We start from the raw sequence: 25,021 nt of genomic DNA on the forward strand, positions 1-25,021 counted from the left end.
AACCTTTAAAAGCAGCAGCTATGTAATGCTACCTCCAGAAAAACAAACACAGTGCAACACACTCTTTTCACAGTCACAAAGGACCAAAATCCTCATTTGTCCCCACACGTACAAATGGGAAATTTAAAAGAGAATACGTTTAGGTAGAATTTATGCTAAAGTACAGGAAAATGTTAAATGAACTGTGATTTGGGGAAAAACCCATAAAGATAAGGTAAAAAATAATTACATTCCTAAAACAATCTGGGGAGAGTTTTCTTAGGCATTATTATCTGTATTCAGTGCAAGCCAAAGAGTTTTCTGCTTTTTGCAAAGCTGTTTGTTGCTTGCACCATGTACAGAATTGTTCTGATCTCAACACAAAACAACAGAAAATGTTGAACACATACTTTGTGAAGCTACGACAATTATGCCAGTTATTGCATTTTCTTTGCTTCTATAAACGATACCACTGACAGCTTGTAATAGACAAAGGAAAACATTTCCAAAGGGAAAAAACTTCCAGATCGCTATAAGCCCGTGTATGGGAGGCTGAGAAGGGAACAAAGCAAGCCCAGTGTGAATATCCATACCTTCAACAGCGTCAGTAACTGCAGAAAATGGTCACGTACCTCTGAATAGAGTATCCCCATGCTATTCTTCACTCTGGAGTTCCTTCTTGTTCAACAGCCCAACAAGTCACCCTCACTTGAAATGTGCTCAAGCTTGTTCGAATCTGGTTAATAGTTAACGTAAAAGTATCACTTTCTCTTAAGCTATGTTTCCTCTCAGTGTTTTCTATTTAGTAGCATAAAACAATTGTCTTCAGAAACCCAACCCAGGGAGGTAAACGTGAGAACAGCAGCTTACGGGAGACTGATGGAACAAGTTACAACACAGAAGCATTTTCCTTTGTCATTTCTGCAGTAACATCCTCCAGTTACCTAAAAAGGAAAGTAGTAAAACAGGTTGAAGAAAGAAGGGAGAGAGAAGGGAAGGAAGTTTCACAAGTAAAGAAATGGAGGAGTGAAAAGAATAAAAGGCATGAAGTCTAAAACTTAAAATAATGAAGAATTGTACTTAGTTTGCCACCCAAGCTACTGTTGACTAAAACACATTCCACGCCTTCTGCAAGAGCACCTCAAATGCCTGTCAAGAAAAGGGAAGCAACTAAATCCCACGCCTTTAATGAAAACTCCCAGTATAATTAGTCTCTCACTCTTTAATTAAACAGGCTGGCTGCTTTCATCATTTTTGCTCAGTCTTCTCTTTCTAGCCCAGCCCAACCAATGAATATGATTCATGCCTAACCTGATAATTTTATATGCTAATTGGGAAGAGAATTATTGCTGATGGCCCTGAGGATAAGATGCTGGTGGCATTTCTGTACTACACTCAGTCTTTCCAAGCAAGGCATGTGTATTTCAAATTTCTGCATTCACCTCAAAAATATCTTTTCCTTTTATAGTTTAAATCACATTTCATGCATTTCAAGCAAATTTTAAAAAAAGTTTTAAAACATATTCATGTAAGCATGCATCTTAAATCCAAGCCCTCTGCCTTACATTTGAGAACATTTATTTCCAAATCATTTTTGTATTTATTCTCAGCAAGTTGGAGGACCATATAAAATTTCTTATTCTATCTCCAGACTTGTCTAATTGATGTAGTACAACATCACTGGCTGTAGTGGTTTTTTTGCTGGCACCAGCTCTAGCCCTTTCAGTGGCTGTTTATCAGAAGAAAGTTAGGCTGGCAGGGAACAGACACAGACATAACACCTACCTGTGACAGACTCACTGGGATCCATCCTCTCAACACACTGGTCTTCAAGCATGTGGTGAATATGACGTTGGACTAAGGACATGGAAGAGCAAGTAACACCCCAAAGGTGAAAAGGTCTTCCTCACCAGCGTTTCATCAAGATCTTCTTCACATCAAGATCCTAAGATAGTCACATCCTCCTGCATCTACTGATCAGCTTGTTGGAATTTATAAACTGCAACCTGTTGAAAGAAATATTGAATCACTAAGATGCTACATGAAACAATTTAATAGCTTAGTTAATCTCCTCCTAACAAAAATATATAAATGTATGGTAATCTGAAAAAGTATTTTAAAAATCCCCAACAAACAAACCAACAAAAAAAAAAAAAAAAAAAAAAAAGGAAAAAAAAAAAGAAAAAAAAAAAGAAAAAAAAAAAGAAAAAAGCTCATCCTCTCCAAAGCAGAGCAAAAGCTTCAGGCAACACTTTTCCCAAGACAGTGTAAATTACCATTTCATCCAGCATCACATCCCTGGTCCTCTTAAAAAGCACTGAAGTGACTACTTTGGTCAGAGCTTCAACTGAATAGTCAAGCAGCCCAACCATGATGAGATATGAAATTCATGCAAATGTAAATAGTCACAGGTTCACTTCTGACTAACCTATTGCTTCAGTGCTCTTTGCCATACTTGTAAATGAAGATTAGAGTCCTGAAAACCTTTTTTTTTTTTTTTTTTTAGGGTGTCAAGACAGTGCATGGGCAAACTATCCCCTACCCAGTCTGTGTAGGAAACATGATTCTTACTTCCTGACAGAATTCAACAACACTTCAAAAGTCTCATGTGAGCCAGAAGGGAATAAAATATTTTTCAGAAGGGCCTTCACCAGGGCAATAATAAGGTAAACTATTTTTTTAAAACTAGATATCAATAGCTTAAGAACAGTGTATTCAATAAAAGTCACAGAAGATCATTTTTCTTTTTCAATTCCAAGCACTAGAATTTGTATTGCCACAAATCACATGAGCTAAGTTACTCTCAGGAAAGCAACCTGTGGCTTGTTGGAGTCATGTGTGCAGAACTGTCCTCCCAAATGCACATTCCCAAGAAATGCAGTCCTGGAATGGCCAGTGTCTGCACAAGAGGGACGCTGATACCTTACACTTTCCTTCAGAAGATTGTTAACCACTTGTACAACATCCTTGCAAGGTCCCTTGCACCTCTGCTGCAGGACAGGATTGACTCAACAGTTCCAACACACACAAAGAAACCCCTCCATGGCATGGACCAGAGCCTGAATTTTATAACACTAAACTGAGCTCATGCTATGTCCAGCTCCAGGCCTGACCACCTGGACTTCAGTTTTGACACAGCATTCTGAAACAGAATACTTACTATCTCAGCTTCCCTGGTTCTCTATGCAAGGGCAGCCTATCCTGGGAAGTTTCTGTTTCTAGGCTTTGTGGGCTTTATTCTCTCTTTAAATTATTACTTTGATTCTCTTTTCCCTTTGGGCTAACGTATATTTTGCTCTTCATTTGGTTCCCACCAACAATATCAGAAAATACATTATACATACCATATGCCACCACAAGGTGATATAGGTAAAATGTTTCAGATCATTCCCAGCTGGAAATTCTATAAAACAAAAAATGTAGGATGGTGTTATCTGGGAATAGAGCAGAGAAAAGTCTTCAATATTTCTCACGAAGTGGGGGTATCAGACCTGCTGAACTGTGATGCTTTTCATTGAGAAATCACCTTTTTGGCTTTTCCACAGACTGTGCCCTACTTCATACAGCAGATTTGTTTCTGTGGTGACTCTGAGGTTTTGTTTACTAACAAGTAGTTACTTCATTCATTTTCCCAGGCAAGGCAGCATATCATTAGCACCCACGTTTCAAAGAATTTGCAGCATCAAGAAGCCAGGCCAGTTTCAGTGAGGATCAAGCCCCCCAGGCTGACTTCAACTAATTCAATGGTTAGGTAGGGGTCTCTAATATATGGTGTTCACAGAGTTTATGGAGGTGGCTTGGAAATAATAAGAATTAGTGTTAGCACCCTCTCTTGACTCAAAGTTTAAACAATGTTTTCAAACTTAATTCAGTTCCTGAGAATCCCTACAGAAGCAGGGTAATTCAGAGCCAACTCTTTTTTGTATGTTGTGGGGTTCACACCTTTCAAATCGCTTCTGGTTTTATTCTAAGATTATCTAACACAGACGGATTGTCCCAAGCAATCAGCAATTCAGAAAACAAGCAACTGGTGTGGAACCAGTGACCAAAACAGCTTTTGTATTACCCACAGCAACAGAGATCACATTCACAGCTAGAAAGTTTTGAGAAAAGATGGATTCTTCCTCCTTTTTATCCCAAAATACAGTAGCTACAGCACTTAATAAGACAGGTAGCAGTACAGATAAAGATCTGCCACAGCCTCAGGGAACAAGAATAACCAAGTTCCTCACAAGTATTCTAATGACAGGTTAGATGCCTCTTTACCTCACCAGATCCATGGCGCAATTTGGTCTTTCAGAATTCATGCAACGGTGCTATTTAACATAGAATAACTCCACTCTTTAAATACTGCCAAACAAGCAGCACTTAAACATGCTCTCCTATGCATGCAGATCTCACACAGAACTCTACTGCTGCTCCTTTTATTGGCACAAGCTTCTGGCAGTGAATCAGCAGGAGACTGACCAGAAACTGCAGCAGGAGGTGCAAGCACAGGAGTCAAACCAGAGGTGAGTTTGCTCATATGCATCCATGCTCTCTTTCTCCCTTGCCTGTCTCCATGCAGATGTGCTGTCCTGGTTCTCAGAGCAGCCAGCCATCCTTCCTGACTGCTGTGCATCAAAGGGCAGGTGTGTCAGAGGTGGAGAGGAAAAGGCCTTTGGCCCATGCAAATGGGAAAAAGGAGTAATTGATGGTTTCATTTTCTTCTCCTTGTTTTTTTTTTTTTTTCCCCTAGGGATGTCACTGTGGATGCATGGAAATCTCAGCATTGAAAGCATGTACATAAATTAAATAAATATTGTTCTTATAGCTGCAAAAGCATTTGAGTTTTCCCTGCAAGTTAACCCAGAGATTCTGACACCTGCTAGCCTGGTGTCTTTCTGTCCCAGTTATAGTGTGTGTGAAATCCATATGACTCTCTCGAGAGCACACTGATGAATTTCTAGAAGGTTTAAGGTTTGTTTTCATTAATATCAAAAACCTCCAGAAATGGCATTTTTAATGTATCTTTCAAGCATCTTCCTTTACCTTTTTTTTCCTTTTTAAAATAATTCAGTTATTTCCAGTTTGCCATGGTAAATGTCACTCTTTGGCATTGTTTCATTGCATAAAAAGACTAGATTATTGTTGAAAGCCCCTATGACTTGGCCATTGAAATTAATGAGACAGCTGTGTGCCAAGCCTTGGAGTTGACTGTGTCCATTATGTCTGATTTACAAAGCTTTCATATTCAGTACAGTACATAGAAAATTGCACGCCATGAAAAAGGTAATAATTTAGCTACCACATAGATTCATCTTTAGTACAAACTGTGACTTATGCTGAACTTTTCTGTTTTTTCCCAAGCAATGCTCCACATGCAGAAAGAGAGGAATGTGGTTTTTACTTTTGTTTGAACTAAATGAAATAGCAGAAAGCAGTGGAATATTTACTCTGAAACTGTGCTTCCAGAGCACACAGGTAGGAGAATTTCTGTTGTATTGACAGAAGAACTGGAGTCTTCTCTACAAAGTGGATAGACCACAATGAGTTTGGATTTCAATATTAAAAGTATAATATTACACTGTATATATATTCTAATAATATATAATTATATATACTTTTTATATTATATCTACCCATTTATATAGAATATTCCAATTGTGGCTTAATCCAAATGTTGTAGTCATTCAAGGGATATGATAGATTTAATAAAAAATTAAGATAATTGACAACCCACTAACTCCCTCTGTCCTGAAGAAATTCAGAGGAAACAAATAAAAAAAAATTTACCTGTCCTTTCTACACTCTCCAAACCTTAATGGTCTTCCCCTTGGTGATTCAGATAAAACACTCTGGGTTTATGACCTGTCCCATCCATGCTAATTACAAAGGTGGCTACAACCAAAAAACAGGGCATTAACTACACAGAGAGCACAACGATTTCTGCTCAGACAAGCTTTAATGTGATCACCAGATAATGCCTAAAATCCAGGAAGATTCAGCCTTTTCTCCAAGAAAGACAGATTTACAATAGAAAAGACCATATTCAGAGAGAAAGGAAGGTACTCATCACAAACTAGTATTGATGTCATATAAACACATGCCCTCAAGTTGGTTCCTTCCCATCCTGGAGCCTTTGACTCATTTGTAGTCCATATTAAACAGGAAAAGCTGAAGACAATCCTTCCTTTACACAGGTACTTATTCTGGCAGCCCTTGGGGAACAGACCTTGGGCAACCTTCAGGAGACTCTCCTCTTGGGTCCTCCTGTGGAATTCCACACCACTCTCTTCCTAATGAACAAAGAGCACGTGCTCTTCCACACAGCCCCAAGATGTGGTGCTTCCTCGTGCTGCTCTGCTCCCAAGGAATTGCCTTTTCAGCAGGATTCACAGCAGCCTCCAAAGCAGGTGTTGACACAAGCCGCTGCAGGAGTCACAACCCAGAATGTTTCATGAATGTTGTAAGTTGGGTCGCCTTCTTTCCTTTTTTTCTAAAGCATCTCTCCCACTACCACTGACTAACAGTGCCTATCAGGAGGCTAAAGTAAGTTCCCTTCAAAGGGGTCCCTCCAGCACCACAGATCTGAAGGAGATGTTGATGCTCCTATCCAAACAGTCTGAGCTAGAGAGAAGTATTCCTTTGCAGTGGAAATAAAGGCTGGCTTCTAGTCTCAAGGCCTGCCCTTCTGTAACAACCTCTTTGCCTAGTACAGTGGTAAGGGTGCTTGTACCCCTTCTTCAAATAACAGATTCTCAAAACAAAAACCCCTTACTCTGAATCACCAAAGATTTCCTCACTGTGGCAGCAGTGTAGTAGGTGGTGCTGTGAGTCTGAAATAGGAGATCCACCCTCTGTGGCTTGCTTAACCACATTTCGGCAAGAAAGGATTCCCCGTGGATTAGATAGAGACACTGCTGCATGTTTACTGTCTGGAAAGGTACAACCTTGTTGTGGAGACAGTGGGAGCTCCAGACAGTGTTCATTAGAGAAGCCCTTCTGTTGAGTTGTGAGGTGCTGAAGGGACCCCCTTGATTTCTAAACTCCTCCTCAAAGAGATGTAGCTGAATCCACTCTTAGCCTCTGACTCTCACTGCTGAAGGCTAAGGAATTATAAAGGTAAGATTCAACCATTCTACAACTTTGTTCTGCAGGACTAATCATGGCAAGCCAGATCTATTTCTATTTAAAAAGAATTATTTATTATAATTAATGATTAGAAAAAAATAACCTAATCAGAAATTTTTGCTATACAGAAGAGTAGCTAAAACTACTGGTATAAGATAATATAGGACAGGGCATTATATCAAAGCAATTGTATAAAAGCAATTGTATGAAAGCTAGCAAAAAGAAACAATTATTAAAGAAGAGATTGATGTAACTCACCCTCACCCATACCAACAACTGTGGGAAAAATCTCTTCTGCTCAGCCTCTAGGAGTAACTTTGAGGGGTGTCCCAACCCAAAGGAGAAATCTTCCTACACACTCCAAGAAGGGATATGTTAGGAGAACTTAACCGTATGAAAGTGGATGGACTTTGAAAGTATAAAGTGATTGATTACCAACCTTATGGGTCCAGGTTGGCTTAGCAGTTTATCTTTGCCAGATCTTTGTTTCATTATCAGGATGCTAATTTGGGGTTGATGTGTCAGACCTGTTTTAACATAATTCAACACCAACGGGAATACATGATGCTCCTTCTCAGCCTACCACTGATAGCTTGCAAAATAGGACATTATTTGAGTGGTTTGACCACATTCCAAGGCAGAATATCATACTACAGACCTGTGTCAGCCTTGCAAAACAGGATAAACTCCCAAAAGGTTAGTCACTCACTTTGCTCCATAATAGGGAATCAAATTCCAGACAACTAACATCTAAACAGGTCTGATGAAGACTTTACTGCATCCTGCTACTCTTATAAAACTGTGTAGTGCTTGAGTGCCACAGCTACAGCAATTACTACAATTTGAGTGATATTAAGCATTAAGGAGAATACACAAACCACTTCACAGAAACCCATCCCAACTCTTCTTGCTGCTGTTTGCATCCTCCAGCCTCCGTGACTACACCATGGCAGCTATAGGATCATCCACAAAAAAGAGAGACCTGGGTTTGTTTTCCTGCAGGAATCCCTGTCCCTCCCTACCAGTACAACACAGAGCAGTAGAGAAAGGCTAGCAACACACTATCACATTTATCTCCCTGGCATGTTCTTGGCTAGCTTCACATTCTTGGGCAGAAGCAGCCTCCAAACAGCTCTTCCACCAATATCTACACTGTAAATGCATGATAACAAACTCTCCTTTGGCTTTCCAAAGAGCGAAATTATCAGATATCACGGATTCCCCAGCGAGGAATATGAAGTTCCAACGGAGGACGGATACATTCTTGGTGTTTTCAGAATTCCTTCTGGAAGGAACAGCAAAAATACAGGTATGACAAATAGGATATAAGGGCAGTCTGAGAGCCAACTCTTACATGGATTCCCCATCCTTCCCTTTTGCAAATACAAAGTTCCATACCTTTCCATCTCAGCGAGGGTACCCAGTCATTCAGCCTAGAATGTAGCCTGAATTCTGTATAATCCTGCAAAACTAAATTCTGCAACCCAGATTTAGGTACACATTACCTATTACTATTACAGCTTAAGAAAATCTCTTCTGTTTTAGGGAAGAAGCCTGCAGTCCTGCTACATCATGGTATTTTATCAGATTCTATTCACTGGATTGCCAACCTTCCCAACAACAGCTTGGGCTTCATCCTTGCAGATGCTGGCTATGATGTTTGGTTGGGAAACAGCCGAGGAGACACCTGGTCTTTAAAACATAAGACCCTTAAGCCCTGCCAGAAAGAATTCTGGCAGTTCAGGTATTCTTTGGTGAAAGAATTTCTGAAGAAAGCAATTATCAGGGAACTAGCAAGATTAGGCAGGTGCTACTAGAATGCAGAACCTTTCCCCTTCTGGCTATATGAAAAAAAAAAACCTTCTAAATTATATGAAAACATGACATGTTTTCACATAATCTGGCTTCATGTGGGACATGCAGCATTTAAGGAGACTAGAGAAACTGTTTTCCACAGATGCAGCCACTCCTGGGCATATCAGGGAGGTTATAAGAAGGAATTGGCCGCATGAGCTGGACAGGCTCTTCTGGAATCAGCACACACAGAAGCAAAGCTGGAACTACACAGGTCACCTTTGTTGGTTTCTGTGGGAAAAGGCTTCCAAAACTGGGAGGCATCTGTAACCTTGAAGTCTCCCACCAGACACCACGTCCCAAGTGCAGAAAGGACAGGAGAGTGCTCAGCTCAGTCTAGAAATCTGATCTACTACAACTGATGTTATCTGATAGAAAAATATTTCTTGTAACCCATGCAGGTGAAAGCACCGATTAAATTCAGCTCCCCAAGGGCTGCAGCTGTCAGGTGACACTGGCACCTCATCCACACAGAGCCCAAGGCACCAGGCAGCCAGGCTGCACAGCTGCACCCCTCTGCCCACTTCCCCAGCTCAAGCAAGGATGCAGACACAGTGTGCAGCCTCCTCCTTCAATGGCTCCTGCTTGGTGCAATGAACAAAACTGACAGTCAGTAACTCACACTGGGACAGTCAAATTGTCTGCCAGCTTTTTGTGTTTCTCTCCACAGCTTCGATGAGATAGGTAAATATGATATTCCAGCAGAGGTGAACTTCATCATGAATAAAACTGGACAGAAGGATGTTTACTATATTAGCCACTCTGAAGGGTCAGCTGCAGGTAATGTTAGAACTGTCTGGGTACCAAAGTCAATGTTCATGTTTATGATTTATAGATAAGGTCTGTGAGCAGACTCTGGGGTTTATGTCACAGTGTAACATTGTCCTTTTACAAAAACAAACTCAGAAACAGAGGAGAGAATGGGGGGGAAGTGGCATTATTAGAAAATTACTTTCCTTTCTTCCCATATGTGCATTCTAAGAGTCTTTTTACAAAATTAATAGTTCAGACAAAATCACCACCTTCTGTCTTCAGATAATTATGTCAGCCAGTCAAATCCATCAGTGGAGAAATTTAAACACATTCAGAAAACAGGATGGGACAAACCTTTTTTAGCTTTAATGCCTTCCTTATACTCTTCCTTTATGTGTGAATTCACTTTCATGCAAGTATGTGCTTAATTACAAGGAAAAAATTTAATAATCTTCAGATAATTCTTGTGTTGCTGAATGGCAGCATACACATGTACAGTCTTTTAGAGACTGCAAGATGAGAAACTTTTTATTTTGAACTCAGGGAACTTTAGAGAGAATTTGAATTTCAAATATCTAATTAATATACCTTTTCAACCAAAACTGGCCTTAACACAAAATTATCAGTTTTCACAAAAGCAGTATCAGGACATGCTCTAATGAGCTTGTATCCTTAGAATGAACTTTATCTTCCAAATAAAAGTTTTAAGCAAGAATCAAACATTCTCTTTGGGTCTGCAGCACAGAAATAGAAAACAGCCCATGGGATGCTAACTTAGCCTCACTCCTTTGCTGCCCACTGCTTTTTCATTTATTTGGTCTGTGGAGATCTCTTCATCAACTTGACTTCTTTTTCTGAGCTTGCAGGCTTCATAGCACTTAATACTTATCCTGACATGCCTCAGAAGATTAAAGCATTCTTTGCTTTGGCACCAGTGACCACCATCACACATGCTACCAGTCCTCTGGTAGCCATCACCTGGCTTCCCCAGCCACTGATCAGGGTAAGGAATTTCTCCTTCTAAAGAGAAAGACATAATTGTCTGCTTTGTCTTTACTGCACTCACTCAACCTGAACTTCTAAGGGGTGATCAGTTAGAATTGAATTCAGTGTATCAGACTTCAGCTCTTTCCAAAGTGCTAAACTGCAAGGTTTCACATGGTATGGCTTTTGCAATTTCTTTAATGTAGCAGGCATACTTTCACCATTATTTATTTAAGTCAAATATTTCTGAAAAAAACTTTCAAATACCAGAACTAAACAAATCTAATATAGTCTACTAAATCTAGCCTTAAGCACTAATAAAAACCACAAGTAAGACATTTCACATCTTAATTTTATCAGACATGCAGATCATTTATGCTTGTAAAGTATTTACTTGTTAAGTGATAAATGAAACTTAAACACCAGACGGTGTCAACTTAATAGAATTTGCTGGGAATGTGGAAATCATGCATGCTATGTCAAACCACAGAAGCACATCTTCTTTCTGTCCAAGCTGCACCCATGATGTTGACTATAGAGCATTCAGCTCTACACCCTTCTCATTTGTCTGATCCCTCTTCACTTAGGAGTGGTACTCACAGTACAGTTTGTACCTGCCAGGAAAAGGTATTAGGGCAAAAAGGGACTTCCTATATTCTGCAGCGATCAGTGCAGCCAACTTCCTTTCTCACTGAGATCAGTACACTAAGAACAGATGGGTAGTGACCTCCAGCACTCGTCTCAAGGAGAAGGAGGAACAAGTAGTCTGTCCTTGGGAAGAACACTCTGTAGAGGATAGTGGGATGGCAAGCAGTTTCGGCAATCTTGCCTCTCGTAAAGAGGCAAGGCTATTAAAGAAGAGAGAGTGACTTAAAGAGGAGGGAGTTTTCTGCATGAAATAATCTTGCAACAGCTAAGAAAAGTTTTGCACTTTTCCTCCCCTCAGTTACTACTTGGCTGCAAAGGAGTTCTTCAATCCAATGAGCTGATGAAAGGACCTGCAATACAGTTCTGTGCATGTCTGGGGAAAGTTTGTGGCAGTATCTTCTGCTACCTAGTTGGGGGCATGATACAAAATATGAATACGGTAAGCACCTCCAAGAAAAGCTTCATACAAGTAAATCTGAAGAAGCTTTGAAGGGCAACTGGACAAAGATCTTTTTCCCTTTTGCACAATTCATATATTTTTCTTCCTAAACAACAACACATCTGACTCCTCTGAACATAAGAGATGGTTTCTTTTTACTTGCTACACATTGAAACATTTCCAGCCAAAACTCAAAGCTGTTTCTTCACACTTCTCCCAGCAGAAAGGTTGCATTCCTTTACTCTGGCTGCTACCTCTTGTTCTTACAGACCTTCCACATGTCTGTTCTCCAATCAGAAGAGACTCTTCATCTCTCAGACTGTTTAACAAGGGTACCCATAAAAAGCTCTCACACACACAGCTTCATTATGCCCAAGAGAATGGTAGAGAATCTCTCTCTACTGATTATGCACAGCATTACTTAAAAGTATTATACAAATCATGCAAACTGGGAAAACAAAGGCCATACACACTTCTCAAATGATGTTTTCACTATGTTGAGAATGTTGAAAAGATTATCCCAAAGATATAAAATCCTATGTAATCATTCTTACTGTGAACTAGTGTATTTGTGAATTTTTCCTCAACTTCCATTTTTATATCTGAAGAATATCCTACAAAAATGGGGTACGCAGCAGTATGTTGCTCAGGGTCTTCACAGTTTTATTCTGTCACAGCACTGGATCTCTGCCTTCATAACACTTCTGCTTTGTCTCCAGAGTCGAACAGATTCATACACAGGACACTACCCAGCTGGAACATCGGTACAGAACGTTATTCACTGGCAGCAGGTATAACTGTGCTGACATATAAACACCCTTAGTATGGCTTTTTATGCAACTGGCAGCCAACAGGGAAGTCCAGAGGTGACAGATCTGGAAATCTGCCCATCACAGCTTCTCTCACCTGTCACAGAGGGATCTCTGCTCCCCATGGCTCACCAGATCATTCTCCAACCAGGCTCTGAGATTTCTCCAGGGCACATCACACCTCTCTCAGCTCTAATGGCTTCCAGCTTTCATCCTTATTTATGGAGATGTGCAGAAAGCTGCAGAAGTGAACACAAGCACAGTCTAGGCATAAGTGGGATAAGTGAGATCTTTACAGTCAGGGATGAACCAGACAAAGAAGAGATCTAGGTTAAAGCTTGTGTCCCAGAGGGTTTTTTCTTTTGCAGCCTTGATTACCTCCAAAAGCCAGTTTACTGCACAAATGCTTCTGCTGACACAATGGCAAAATGGGGAACTGCCTCCTCTGCTGGTACCTCATGCCACTTTCAGACCTAAGCTTGTTCTGCTTAGGCTCCAAATCAGACCTGGGCAAGATGGCATTGGCCCAGAAACACATCACTCTATGTGAACTGTGAACTTAAGTGAACTCTAAGTGAACTGTGCCACTTACACCAGCCCTTAAATACATATGTGCTGCTGCATATCCCCTGCCTAAAATTCCTGGTATCCAGACCAGAAACTCAGCACCCAGAGCCAGAAAACAGAAATGAGCTAGCATATTTCTATCATATCCTCAGTTACTTAGATGTTTAGATTAAAAAAAATGCACACACATTATCAGTAAGACAGGTTAATCCTTTACTATTTTGATATTCCCTTTAGACAAACCACAGAAGACAACAGTTTAGTGCTAAGGTAATCACACTCTGCTCCCAATACACTTGTATGCAGTTCAGAGCCTCTGATATCATCACCACTACTGTGAGCAGACCAGACCAGACCAAGCAGGCACACAAAAGTTGAGGATTTTGAAGAGGTATCCCAGGCTAGTGAGAGCCCTGACATGCTCCTGCATTATAAAGAGCTACATTAGCTAACTAAAGAGCCAATTAAATAGGGCAGCAAGGCTTTAATAACTAACCATAACAAGGGTGGTGTTTGAAGATGAGGAGAAAATGTTAGTAAGGGGAAAGGTGGTGAAACCACTTATCCCACAATCCCTCCTCAGTACCCTGGAATCCTATCTACTGCCTGAGACTTGAGTTCAATCATATGCAAGAAAACAATTCCTGCACTCTGTCCCTTAACATTTTCATTTTATCTGTTTTTCTTACAATATTAACAGATAAAACATGCAGACCAATTTCAAGCCTATGACTACGGCTGTAAGGAAAACATGAAGAAATACAACCAGGTAAGGAAATTCATTTTTCTGTGAACTCATCTTTGGGTCCTGGCAAAACTAAGAATAGAAAAATTCATATATTAGCACCTTGAATGCTACAAAAAGAAGGGTGGTCTTAGGTAAAGCTTCACCTGAATCTAATAGTCATAATTGCCAGAGTCTATTCACAAACATGGCACATACAGATTCCTGCAGCCTCCCCTACTGACGCAGGGATGTGTCCAACAATGTGTTAGCTTACCCGCCATTCCCAAAAGGCTAAGAGTCACACCCAGGTCCTAGACTGGATAAGTACATAGCTCTTCCCCAAAAATCCTCAAAGTCTGCATTTCAGTTAAATGCTAAAATGGGGATGAAAAAAGAAAAAAAAAAAAGTGGAAATGCATACCTTGATTTTCAGAGGCTACTTGCTGTAAAAATTAAACTTAAGGGGATGGTTCAGTATGGCACAGTGGAGACTGCTGGGGACAACTAAAGTATCCTGTATGGAAAAAAGGAAACAGGCAAAAATTGGTCTGCAGCAGCTTTAGTTACTGTGTAGTCAACACTTGAAAATGCTTTGCTCCTCTTGCAACACTTATCTGATTATTTTTTGAGGTTTGATAGTATCAGTAGACTTGTAGTATGCTTTGTGAGTCACGGCAGGTTATTTTATGGGTGGCGCATTATTTTACAAGTGGATAAACATTCCAAGGACACCCTCCTTCTCAGACATACACACATATGGTCTTTAAATACCTGAAGTTTAAACTTTGAAATGGGCAATGTTTTATTCCCAATATTGTGGAAGGTTGGGAAATGGCCCAAAAAGCAGTCAAGAAGAAAGATAAACGAACCACCCTTTGATATGGATAAGTTTCAAAACATCTTGTCTATGGTCCCTTACCACACTGACAAATAACCATCCTGCATTAAGGCATTTGGTTCAGATCTCACACGATCTCCATTTTAACCTTCTGTGTTTCTTTAACTTCTTCTGTGATGACAAGCAAGGCAGGGAATGGGGTTAGGGCAATGAGCAATAAGAGGGTGCCCTTCATCCTTATGGTTTTACTGTAGGCAGTGCAGAAGCAAAAGACAAAGAGAGGTGCTTGCACAGAAACCTTTCTCTAAACACAACTTTGATACAGCAGCATCCACTCAGGTCTCCTCCCTGTCTTACAGACTGCTCCTCCTGAGTACAAGATAGAGGAGATAAAGACACCAACTGCTGTTTGGAGTGGTGGACTGGACAAATTTGCAAATCCAAAAGACATAGCAAGGCTACTTCCTCGGATTACTAATCTCATTTACCACGAGCATTTTCCTACATGGGGACATCTTGATTTCCTCTGGGGACTTGATGCAACTGAGAAAATGTATCTGAAAATCATTGAACTACTAAAGAAATATGCTTAGAGTGCCACAGAAAGATTTAATTCATGCAGTAGAAACCCCAGAGATTTCTATTTAGCCATGGATTATTGGTATAGGGATAGATATAGAGGTTTACAAACTACTGACAATTGGTTTGCAATATTTGTACATTGCTTCCAATGGTGTTACACTATTTTGGTGATTGCAGTCTTTCTGAAGAAGCTGATGTACATGTGAATGATCACTGAAAATACAAATGTATTACATAGAACACTTCAGGGATCCCTCACTTGGGAAGATTTCAGTTTTTATATGACTGATTTTGCTAAAATTACATTTTCTGTTTCCTTGTTGAGCTGCACTACAGATTTCACTTGAGACAAAGGTGATTTCCCCTGAAAACCCAAAATGGGAGATAATCTCTCTGTTTACTGAACTTTGCTGAAGTTCATCATCCTGATAGCCTTTCACCTGTTTTCCTCTCCTCGCAATACCACAGCAGCAAGGAAGGCCCAAAAGATTTTCACTTGTAAAACTACCCTGGCATCTAAGCAGACAGGAGTTGGCTATATTGACCCAAATGCAAGAAATCCAACACCATAACATATATGTCAGAGAAAAAACACTTGATCGTCGGACAGATGCCGATACTCTCTCACCCTCACACTACTGGTTTGTTACCCCTCTTACTACAAAGAGTACAACTGTCTTCATGCTCATAACCTGGCAATAGCAGCAAACTGTACATAAAAGACAACTGCATCCATCTCAATAAATATTCCTGCCACCATCAGTAAAGGAGTTAAAGTTCTTCTAGGTCCTCAGCTCATCATGTCAGTGCTTGCCTATGAGACTATTCCAGAGGGTACAGATCACACCAAAGGGCTCATCATTACAGGGCACCTCAGGAGAGCTCAGGCACTGTGGGTGTTGCTGGGTGGGGGCATAAGCCCAGATTCCTCAGTCAGGACTTGTGGAAAGTGAAACCCATTTGATAATAATCTGGGAGATAGAGAGCAATATAAACAAAACATGTTTGTCTCTCGTAATACAGAAAACACATGCAAAGGCCACCTTCACGCAAACACATGCAAATGACACACCTCCTCCAGCAACCTGTGGTACCACTGGGAACTGAGTTCTCAACTTCTGGGGAACGTCTGCAGCCCAAGACACAGAGTGGTTTCTCTTGCCCATACCACACCATTTATAAATCCCAGTGTCCTGACTGCCCCAGGGAACTCACAGCACACCTGGCCCACCCCCATACAGCAGCAGGGCAGACCCAGCACCGGCACAGCAAACACTGCACCCCATACAGACACGGGCTCAGCTCTGAAGGGAGGGGGAGTGGGATCCACAATTCCAGCTTAGGCAAAGAGGAAGAGAGGGCCTCTCAGAAGGATCTGGCAGCAAAGCCCTTCAGCTCTGCTCTCATTCACACTTCTGCAGCACCACCCAGCATTCAGACAAGCTGCACGGGATGAACCTGACACTGTGACTCTGCACAAAACGCACAATGAAGGCAGGGAAAAAACAGAATCACAGCACTGAGCTCCTTCCACCCTCACCAGTGGTGCATTTTCCCTGCTGGAGAGTCAGGGCTAACCGTGAACTAGAACTGATTCCCCATGAACCAGAGCACATGGCTCTGCCCAACTGAACAAGGCAGTGGGGACACACTGCCCTTTCAGGGAGGTGCAGGAAGGTGGATCTAGCAGTTCCTCAAAATCGGGTTGTGTGGACATGGGTCTGAAATTAAGTTTACTCATCCTGGAAGCAGCCACCAAGGGCTGCCCCAGGACATCAAGTTCAATCTTTTCTAGAGCATCTTCCCATGCTGTAGAAAAAAAAAAAACAGCCACAGACACACCCTGCAAGAGGTTACAGGGAAACATCAGGTCAGTGACCAACAGTTATTGGGAAAGAGCACCATGTGCAGTGTTTTCAATACTGAACACCTAAATCAGTCTAATGTTCAGCCTGATTTCACCACTGACATAACTCAGTTTTAGAAAGGATTGCCAGTTTTTCAAACAGAAGACAATTTCCAAATACCCATCTGATAGGCTCTCCATTTCCCAAAGTTTCACGCAAGCAAACTTTATCTTCTTACTGCCATCCATCAGAAATGCAGTCCTGGAATGCACAGGGTCTGGACAACAGGAATGGCCATTCTTTACACTTCCCCTTGGAAAACCTTTAGCTATCCAGACAAAATCCTTGCAGCACTGAAAGTGTCCTTTCCATGACTGCTTCAGGATAGGATGAACTCAAGAGTCCACTGAAAACCCTCCATGGCATAGACTGAAGCCTCTATTTCATAACTCGCTCAGCCAAATCCAAGATAACAAGGTAAGTGTTTGAATATACTGGATTTTTGTTGCTTGCCCAAATCAGTCCCTCCTGTTCGTAAAGCCAGGACTGAGACCTGTTGCCTCACTCCACAGCCACCAGCACCAAGAGTGTCACTTCAAGGCTGGGAAGCCAAGCAGCCAGAACAGCCTCACACACAGTGAAAGGGAGGGAAGGAAATGACTGTATTTGGGGGCACAGGTTGAGTTAAATGTAAGTTTTTAGACCATGTCTAGACTTCCATGTTCAGGTTTGGAGCCCAGAAAAGGCATCATCATGATCAATACATGCCAAGTAAGTTCAGCAAAAAGACAACAGGAAGGTCATCCAAACTTATCACGGAATGAGTAACTGCTGCATTGGCTGAACAGTCCCAGCAGAGCTCTAGGCCAGCCCAGAGCACTGCCCTGCCTCCTCAGAAAGCCAGCCCACCTCCTGTGCTTTAGAGGAAGGTCCTCCTGTCCAGCATGCCTCTTCCCAGGTACAAAAGCCCCACACTGACAACCACATCTTCAGTTAATCTTTCGTCCTTTTCCTCCTTACCCACAGCTTCCTCCGCAACGGTGCTAACGTTATTTCCCCTCAGTCAGCCCTTCCCAAAGTTCAGGAGAGTCCAGGTGAGGTGTGCATACCCTCCGGTACCCAAGCAGATAAAGACTGACTTAATGATGGCCGGGCTGACACCGGCACCGCGGGAAACGCGGAGGGCACACATCCCAGGTGCGCAGGGAGCGTGCTGCACCCCAGCCCCCTCTGCGCCCGCCCGCCGCCACCCACGCACGGCACCTCCCGCCGCCGCTCGCCCCCGGCAGCTGCGGGGCTGCGGCGGCCGGACCCCGCAGCGCAGAGCGGGACGCGGCCCCGCCGCTCGCCCGGCGCGGCGCAGGCTCCTCCCTTCGCCCCGCACCGTGGCGCGGCCCGGCTGCGGCGGCGCAGGGCGCTCGGTCCCCGCCGCCACCTGCCCGCCCGGGGCCGCTCCCGCGCTGGGCACCCGGGGCTCTGCGTCCCGGTGGGGCGAGGCGAGGCGAGGCGAGACGGGAGGAGGAAGAAGAGAAAGAGAAGCAGGAGGAGGCCCAGGCCGCCCCGGCGCTCCTGCCTCCCCCCGCCCCGCGCTTTGTCCCCGGCAGCCGCCGCGCCGCCGCTCGCACGGCTGCGAGAGCCGGTAAGCAGCACCGCCCTGCCCGCTGCGGGAGCGGAGCCGGCGAGGCGCTGCCTCCCGCCTCCATCCCGCCGCTCTGCGCCAGCGGCCCCTGCGGGCGCAGCGACAAGGGCCGGTACCCCTTCCGGGCCGCGGCAGCGCGGGCCGGTACCAGCTCCATCTGCCCCTCGGCCCGGCCAGCGTCCCGTCCCCGCCCCGGTGTCAGGTGCGGAGCCGCGGAGGCCTCTCGGAAACAGCCCTCCTCCGGGCAGGGCGGAACTCCGGGCGGGAGCGGCCCCGGGCGGGAGCGGCGGGGCCGGGGAGCGGGGGCAGCGGGGGCAGTGCGGGGCAGCGGGGGCTGTGCGGGGGTACCGGGCAGCGAGCCCGGCCGGCTCAACCTGCTGACTCCGCTGCGTCTATGCAAAGAGCTGTGGCAGTGTGGTGGGGAGTCCGGAATGTTGCCGTGTGCCAGAGACAAATCAAACTGATAACAGTGTTCTGGTTTAAATTATTTCCGTATATATGTGAAAGATGGTCATCGGAACAGAAAGTGAAAGAATCGAAACCAGTAGAAATTGTGGTTGCTGAGCATCTGTAACTCTCTGATGAGCTTTTTCTGTTCATGTACTTGGTTTTGTTCCTGCCTCCTTTTGACCTCTGTAGGATTTCAGGTGTCCTTCTGAAGTGCACTGAGGAATGTATCTCAGTCTTGCACATGCTGCCCTGTTTCAGAAGGATGCCAAAAAGTCTCTTCTGGGGGAACTCCTCTTGAGCTGGAATTATTTGTGTTTAATATGCACATGATTCTGAGTGCTCTGAGAAGTCATGGGCGGGAAAACCCCCACCTTCTTCTGAGAATGGGAAGTAGTGAGATTATGAGATCTTGGAGACACTGTACGTCCCAGGACATTCATTCCCCAGGTGAAGATCAGCTTTGAGAAAGTTCTGTCTGCACAGAGGTGAGGTTTCTCCTCGTTAGGGGCTTAAGTGGACTACTATCTAAAACTGTAGTTAGCATATATTGATGACTTGCCTTAGACAACCAAGTTGTAGAAAATAGGATATAGACCCAGAACTTCATTGAATATTCCCAGGAGAATGGAGCCCAGGTTTGTTGTTGTGGGTGCTGCTCAGGCAATTTACTCTGAAACAGATGAGTTTTCTCATGTACTAAATGCACTGCAGCTGGTATATTGCATGTCTAAGTGCTAAATATTTGGATAACTAAACCAAAGGCCAGTGTTTACAAGTCTGGAGTTTCACAGATCACAGGATACTGTAGGAATGCAGGAAGCATTCATCCCAAATTCTGTATAATCCTGTAGGTACCAGTTTCATAGTTGGGGGTCCTTGTGTGGGGGTGTGTGTACAGTATTTTAAATGGCTGTAAGTGCAGGGGGGTATTTTGTAGCATTATGTTTAAAAATTGTTTTGATCAATCCTGCAGTCATTTGTATTACTTGATATTGCTCTGCAGACGCTGTGCAGGCATTTCTTGTGTGGTTTTTTTATGTGCATTAAACATGCTGAAGGTTAGGCCTTAAGGCTTTTCCTGGAAGTTAATCACCAGGATCAGGAAGAGTGTAGCTCAAGGTGAGGGATGTCGTAAAATCTTCAGCTGCTGAGGGAATGACAAGGTGACTTGTGCATGAAGGCACTGAACAAATACTGTATAAAACTAGGTTTTTGGTCTCTGTTTGCTGGACATGTATGAATAATGGGTTTTTTCTGGTTTTATCAGACTCCTGAAATTTTCTTTCTGCACCAAAGGTTACACTTCCAACTTGTGTTCTGAAAATTAGTTTGCTGCCATGTAAAGGAAGTGTTTGTTTATACAATTTTAGTAAAATTAGAACATTTAGATTGTCATGCCAAGAAACATATTTTCTGGTCATACTTTCCATTATAAATAGAAGTATCAGTCCATGAAAGAAAATGATCTTGCTTGTGCAGTTCCTGAACAATCCTTGTGCAGTGGCTTAGTACTGTTGTTGCAAAGAAATTCCTATTATAAAAATCCAGCCTTTTCAGTCTTGCCCAGGTGCTGGTGCCTCTCAGAAGTGCTGTGAGTCAGGCAGCTCCTCAGACACAACCTGCTGCCTACCACTTCCTACTGGCAGCTCTGGATGAGTCACATTCAGCACACAACATACGGAATTGCGTTATGGAAGCTGTGGGCTCTCCACACAATCAACGTAGGAAGCATCTTCCTCTTTTAGCACCTCTGAACTGTTAGCATCTCTGAACCGCTGTCAAAAAGCCTTCAGAGACATCTATTGCTTGATGTTGATATAAAAAAGGAGCTTGTATAGGCTGCAAAGATCAATGGGCTCATCCTGAGGAGAAAAGCAAATAATCTGGAAGGTTCAAAAGTAGACTGTGCATAGCTTCGCTGGGGTGAAGCTGTCGGCCTGCAGGGGTACCAAATGTTAACCAGAAATCATCGTGCTCAGCTTTGATATCCTGGATAATTCAGCTGACTGTCAAGCAGCCCTGTGAGCTGACTGTGTTACAGCCAGTGCTGCTATAAAACATGTGCTTAACACTGTCAATCTTAGAAACTTAGGGAAGAGAAATTAAATATTGTAACTATCCAAGTAGAACAAGCAGTCTAAAGCTCACAGAATTCTTCTCATAGAACCAGACATTCCTCTTGTTTTTCCTGGGGTGTTTTTTGCTCATAGCATGTTACATCCTGAATCATCTAGAATAGGGGAGAAGGTCAAATATTTCCTTATGGAATCAGCTAACTGTGTTATTTTGATATAAACATTGTACAACAGAATCATGCCAGATAAAATGGTAGTTGTTCATACTGATTGATCACACTTCATCCTGAGGTATTCTCACTATCCGTTTCTTACCTTTCCTTACCTATTTGTGTACAAAACAGTCAGAATCCTTTGAACTAATGCCTCAAATTATTTTTTCTAGGTTTGAGGCCAAGAAAACAAGCTTCATTCTTTATAGGCACTTTAATAGGCTTCAAATAAACTGTGAATTCATATGTCAGAAATGTCAAATAAATTTGGCTTGCTTTTATTTTGTCCCCTATATTTTAAGCTATAGAAAGTAAGACAGCATAAGAATGTGTCGTCTGATAGAAACAGAAATTGATGGTTGCAACCGGTTTCTCACTCAATCAACAAGTGTCCTTGTTAGATGCTATGGAGCCTCAAGTGTTCTAAATTTATGTAGGATATATTTTGCCAAAAAAAAATCATTGCATTTATTAAGAAGAACCAGAAGATTATTAACCCCTCTAGCCTAGTGGGACCTTGTCCCTGAGAGAAATAGGGAGACAGACAGAAAAAATCTGTGAAACCTAAGGCTTTGCAAGGAATCTTGCTCTCTTTGTTTCTCAGAAGTCTGTGAAGTTGCAGGCCTCTCTGCTGATTTTAACCTCTCATTTGTTTCCCTTAGCAACACAGCTTCTTGTCTTCATGGTGGAAGTTAGTTTTATCACTGATGTAATGGATTGCAGGTATCTCCTTTTTCAGTATTTCAGTTGAATCATCAAAGAACAAATTGTATAAAACCAGCTCTTTCTTGTATTTCTGTCCTCTTCTGGGTTACTGTGCCCTGGTACAATTTTCTTGGTGGATTGTTGTGTATTTCCCAAAGGAAGGAAATAGCACTGTTTTTCTGCATCATGGCTAGAACATCCTTTTAGTGGGTCACTGGAAAGATGCTGTTCTGTGTTGCATAAGTAATACTTCACTGACTGCCTAAGAAAGATTTTGCTTGTAATCCAAGACATTCTACCATATTTATCCATTGTGTTAAAAATGCATTTTTGCTAAAATGGTGTCACTAAAGAAAGGAGGGAGGAGGAGGGATTGTATTTTGTTTTAACAAGAATCCACAAGAGAAAGAACCGTCAGTTCAGGAATGCATGTTTGAATGTTTAATATTTCCAGTCCATTTTTGAGGACATTCTCTTAAAAGTCACATATATCATTATAGACAGGGCTTGTTAATAAATCTGGTAGCGAGCTGTCATCTCTGTGTACAGCTCAAATGCAAAGGGTTGTGTTGTAGTAGCGCAACCATACTAGATGTTGATTTCAAAACAGCCTGCATAAAAATGAATGAGAAAATAGTTGACAGTCAGAGGTCTCCTCTGTGCTTTGAAGCAATAGGGGAGAGAAGCCTGTAGGCTCTGCATTCCGTACTCTGTAGGCAGCAGAGGTCAGGTTCTTGCACGTGCCACGTTGGACATTATCTGCATATTGTTGTGGTTTATCAGAGTCTTAGCAGACCCAGTAGCAATCTAATTTTATTAACATAGCTTCTTGATGCAGTAATGTTTGTAGCTGTGCCAAGAGGAATGCTATCCTTAGAAAACAGGTAGTCAATGATATTCAAGTAACTACACTGGCTAATTGCAGTAGTCCAAATATTTGCAGAACAACTATAACAGTCTTCAGACAATTAATTCAAACTTCATTTTGAAGTGGGAAAACAGACCATTGTGTCACCCATTCCTTTTTTACATGAAAATAAAGCTCAGATTTGTGATGCAAGGTACAGTACTGAGTGGCCTAAGTGTATAAGCAAGGCTTGGGTTTGGCAGACCTGTGCATGGAGGATCTTCCCTGCCCATGATTTCTCCCTCTCAGCACCCAAGCAGGTGAAGGTGCTACTGTCAATCCTCCACTGACACAGAGAGGCCTCTGGGCAGTGTGCTGGGACATGGGAGGCACTGGTCCTTCACCAGTGAGAAAGAGGAAATGTTCTTGACCTGCTTCCAGCAGAGATGGTTGTATAGCTCAGCAGCTGCTTCTGGCAGTTAGTGGAGCTTGGGAGGTGGTCTTGCAACTGCTGTTTAAATGGAGCTGTGGAGATAAGGAGCACTGTCAAACTATGAGCTGTGACTGAGATGGGCTTTTCTGGAGCTGAGCTTAGTAGTAGCTGTAAAGAGCAGCTTCTCCATTGAAAGGTACGGGGTTTTCAGGAACTGGCTCCTCGCAGTGATTCCTTTCATTGAAAGGCCATTCTGTTGAGTTTTGTTATTTGGGTATTTCCTCTGCACAAGAGAATCATCTTGCCATGACATTCAGTGCTTTGTTGTTTTTTTTTTCCAGAAGAGACTACTTACTATACCAGCTGAATCACTCGCTGTGATGATGAATGCTTGTTACAAAAAGCATTTTGACAGATGAATATGCTGTTTCTTTTTGGAGAGAACCAACAGAAGGCAGTTTGCTATTTAGGCTGGTATTTAGCATATTTATATATCAAACCTAAGTGTGTGTATATAAATAATCATGTGCTGTGCCAATACATGGCCTGGAATTTCAAAAAGAGCTGAATGTGCCTGTATTTCTAACCTGTTTTTCACCAAATTCACTTGAGTATCCACTTCCAAGTACAGAATTTTAAGTACCTGCTTCATGGGTAGGTTACTGGTATGAAATGGTCCTTTACCTTCATCTGGCAATCATTGGTGTGACCTATTTAAAGCTTGCTGAGACAACTTCATTCCATTATGGGTAATTTAAAGGTGTTATTTGCACTTGCTAATTTGGCTATTTTAATGAGGACTGACCTCCTTATGGTTTGAGATGCATCTTTATTCTAGGATTCTGTAATCATCGCACTTCCTAGTATAGTAACATGGACTATGATTGTGTTAACTTCTCATGGCAGAATTAAAGTAAGCTTTTTCTTGCCATGGGATGGCTGCAGAACAGTTCTCTCAAGAGTAGCTTCAAAAAGTAGAACCATACTACATTTTAGCTTCTATAATAGCAAATATTTCTAGATATACTTTAAGAATCCTAATCCAAATGGAGTGAAGTATTTTGGTGGGAACCTCATCTAGGCTTTACATTCCACAAAAATATCAAACAAAAGGATGAGTATTTCTGGAATAACCCGCCATTAAAAATATTCAGAGAATAAATCATTGAATAGATTATTTTTAATGTAATCTTTGAATGAAGAAAATGCTTTGGAAAATTTTGCTAGTGATCTCTTTAACGAAGATTTTTTTCGTAAGACAATCAAAATATTGATAAATGTTGCTGAGTGCAGTGCAGTCTGTATTATGATTAATTCCCTTGAAATTTAAAAATGTGTTACAAAGAGGAAACTAATTAGTAGTTTAGTTTCAAAGTAACTAATGTTACAAAGGGAAAACTATATATTTAACTATTATTTATGGAAGTTACTCAGTTACTTGTTTAAAAATCCATAAAGCTCCTTCAACATTTCTCAGAACCTCTCAAGAACGAGCAACCTCTTCTGAAGAGCTGAAGAGG

General features: G+C 42.2%; 3 protein-coding genes across 10 annotated transcripts in view; 2 read left to right on the plus strand and 1 right to left on the minus strand.

Annotated features, from left to right (window-relative positions):
• The window catches only part of ANKRD22 (ankyrin repeat domain 22), a 26,782-nt gene extending 8,571 nt beyond the window's left edge, over nt 1-18,211 (minus strand). For 3 of the 6 annotated variants that reach the window (XM_038140247.1, XM_038140246.1, XM_038140241.1), the window contains exons 1-5: nt 5,755-6,163; nt 3,324-3,382; nt 1,765-1,985; nt 850-923; nt 612-715 (exon numbers count right to left, since the gene is read on the minus strand). In XM_038140247.1, the coding sequence (XP_037996175.1) occupies nt 612-632 (21 nt within the window). In that variant the 5' untranslated portion in view covers nt 633-715; nt 850-923; nt 1,765-1,985; nt 3,324-3,382; nt 5,755-6,163. Of the gene's footprint in view, nt 1-611; nt 716-849; nt 924-1,764; nt 1,986-3,323; nt 3,458-5,754; nt 6,164-6,193; nt 6,276-18,160 lie in introns of those variants that run through there. The other 3 variants (XM_038140245.1, XM_038140243.1, XM_038140244.1) reach the window with 3 other exon arrangements.
• LOC119702340 (lysosomal acid lipase/cholesteryl ester hydrolase-like) lies at nt 6,265-15,332 on the plus strand. The gene is made up of 9 exons (XM_038140240.1): nt 6,265-6,427; nt 8,287-8,401; nt 8,638-8,836; nt 9,617-9,726; nt 10,566-10,702; nt 11,630-11,770; nt 12,490-12,561; nt 13,847-13,915; nt 15,071-15,332. Exons 1-9 carry the CDS (start codon nt 6,299-6,301, stop codon nt 15,302-15,304), a joined length of 1,206 nt encoding a protein of 401 aa, XP_037996168.1. The 5' UTR covers nt 6,265-6,298; the 3' UTR covers nt 15,305-15,332.
• STAMBPL1 (STAM binding protein like 1) overlaps nt 18,048-25,021 on the plus strand; it is a 23,004-nt gene continuing 16,030 nt past the window's right edge. The window contains exon 1 of one of the 3 annotated variants that reach the window (XM_038140230.1): nt 18,048-18,098. The gene's annotated coding sequence lies outside the window, so the exon portion shown is untranslated. The other 2 variants (XM_038140228.1, XM_038140229.1) reach the window with 2 other exon arrangements.

This window comes from Motacilla alba, chromosome 6 (genome assembly GCF_015832195.1).
Source record: "Motacilla alba alba isolate MOTALB_02 chromosome 6, Motacilla_alba_V1.0_pri, whole genome shotgun sequence".
NCBI classification, from domain to species: domain Eukaryota; kingdom Metazoa; phylum Chordata; class Aves; order Passeriformes; family Motacillidae; genus Motacilla; species Motacilla alba.

What these genes read in the sequence shown, in the direction of transcription:
- LOC119702340 (XM_038140240.1), top strand. Translation starts at nt 6,299, where the DNA reads ATGTGGTGCTTCCTCGTGCTGCTCTGCTCCCAAGGAATTGCCTTTTCA. An exon ending in AAGGAACAGCAAAAATACAG is followed by an intron (nt 8,402 to 8,637) that starts GTATGACAAATA and finishes CTTCTGTTTTAG; the next exon opens with GGAAGAAGCCTGCAGTCCTG. An exon ending in CTCTGAAGGGTCAGCTGCAG is followed by an intron (nt 9,727 to 10,565) that starts GTAATGTTAGAA and finishes CTGAGCTTGCAG; the next exon opens with GCTTCATAGCACTTAATACT.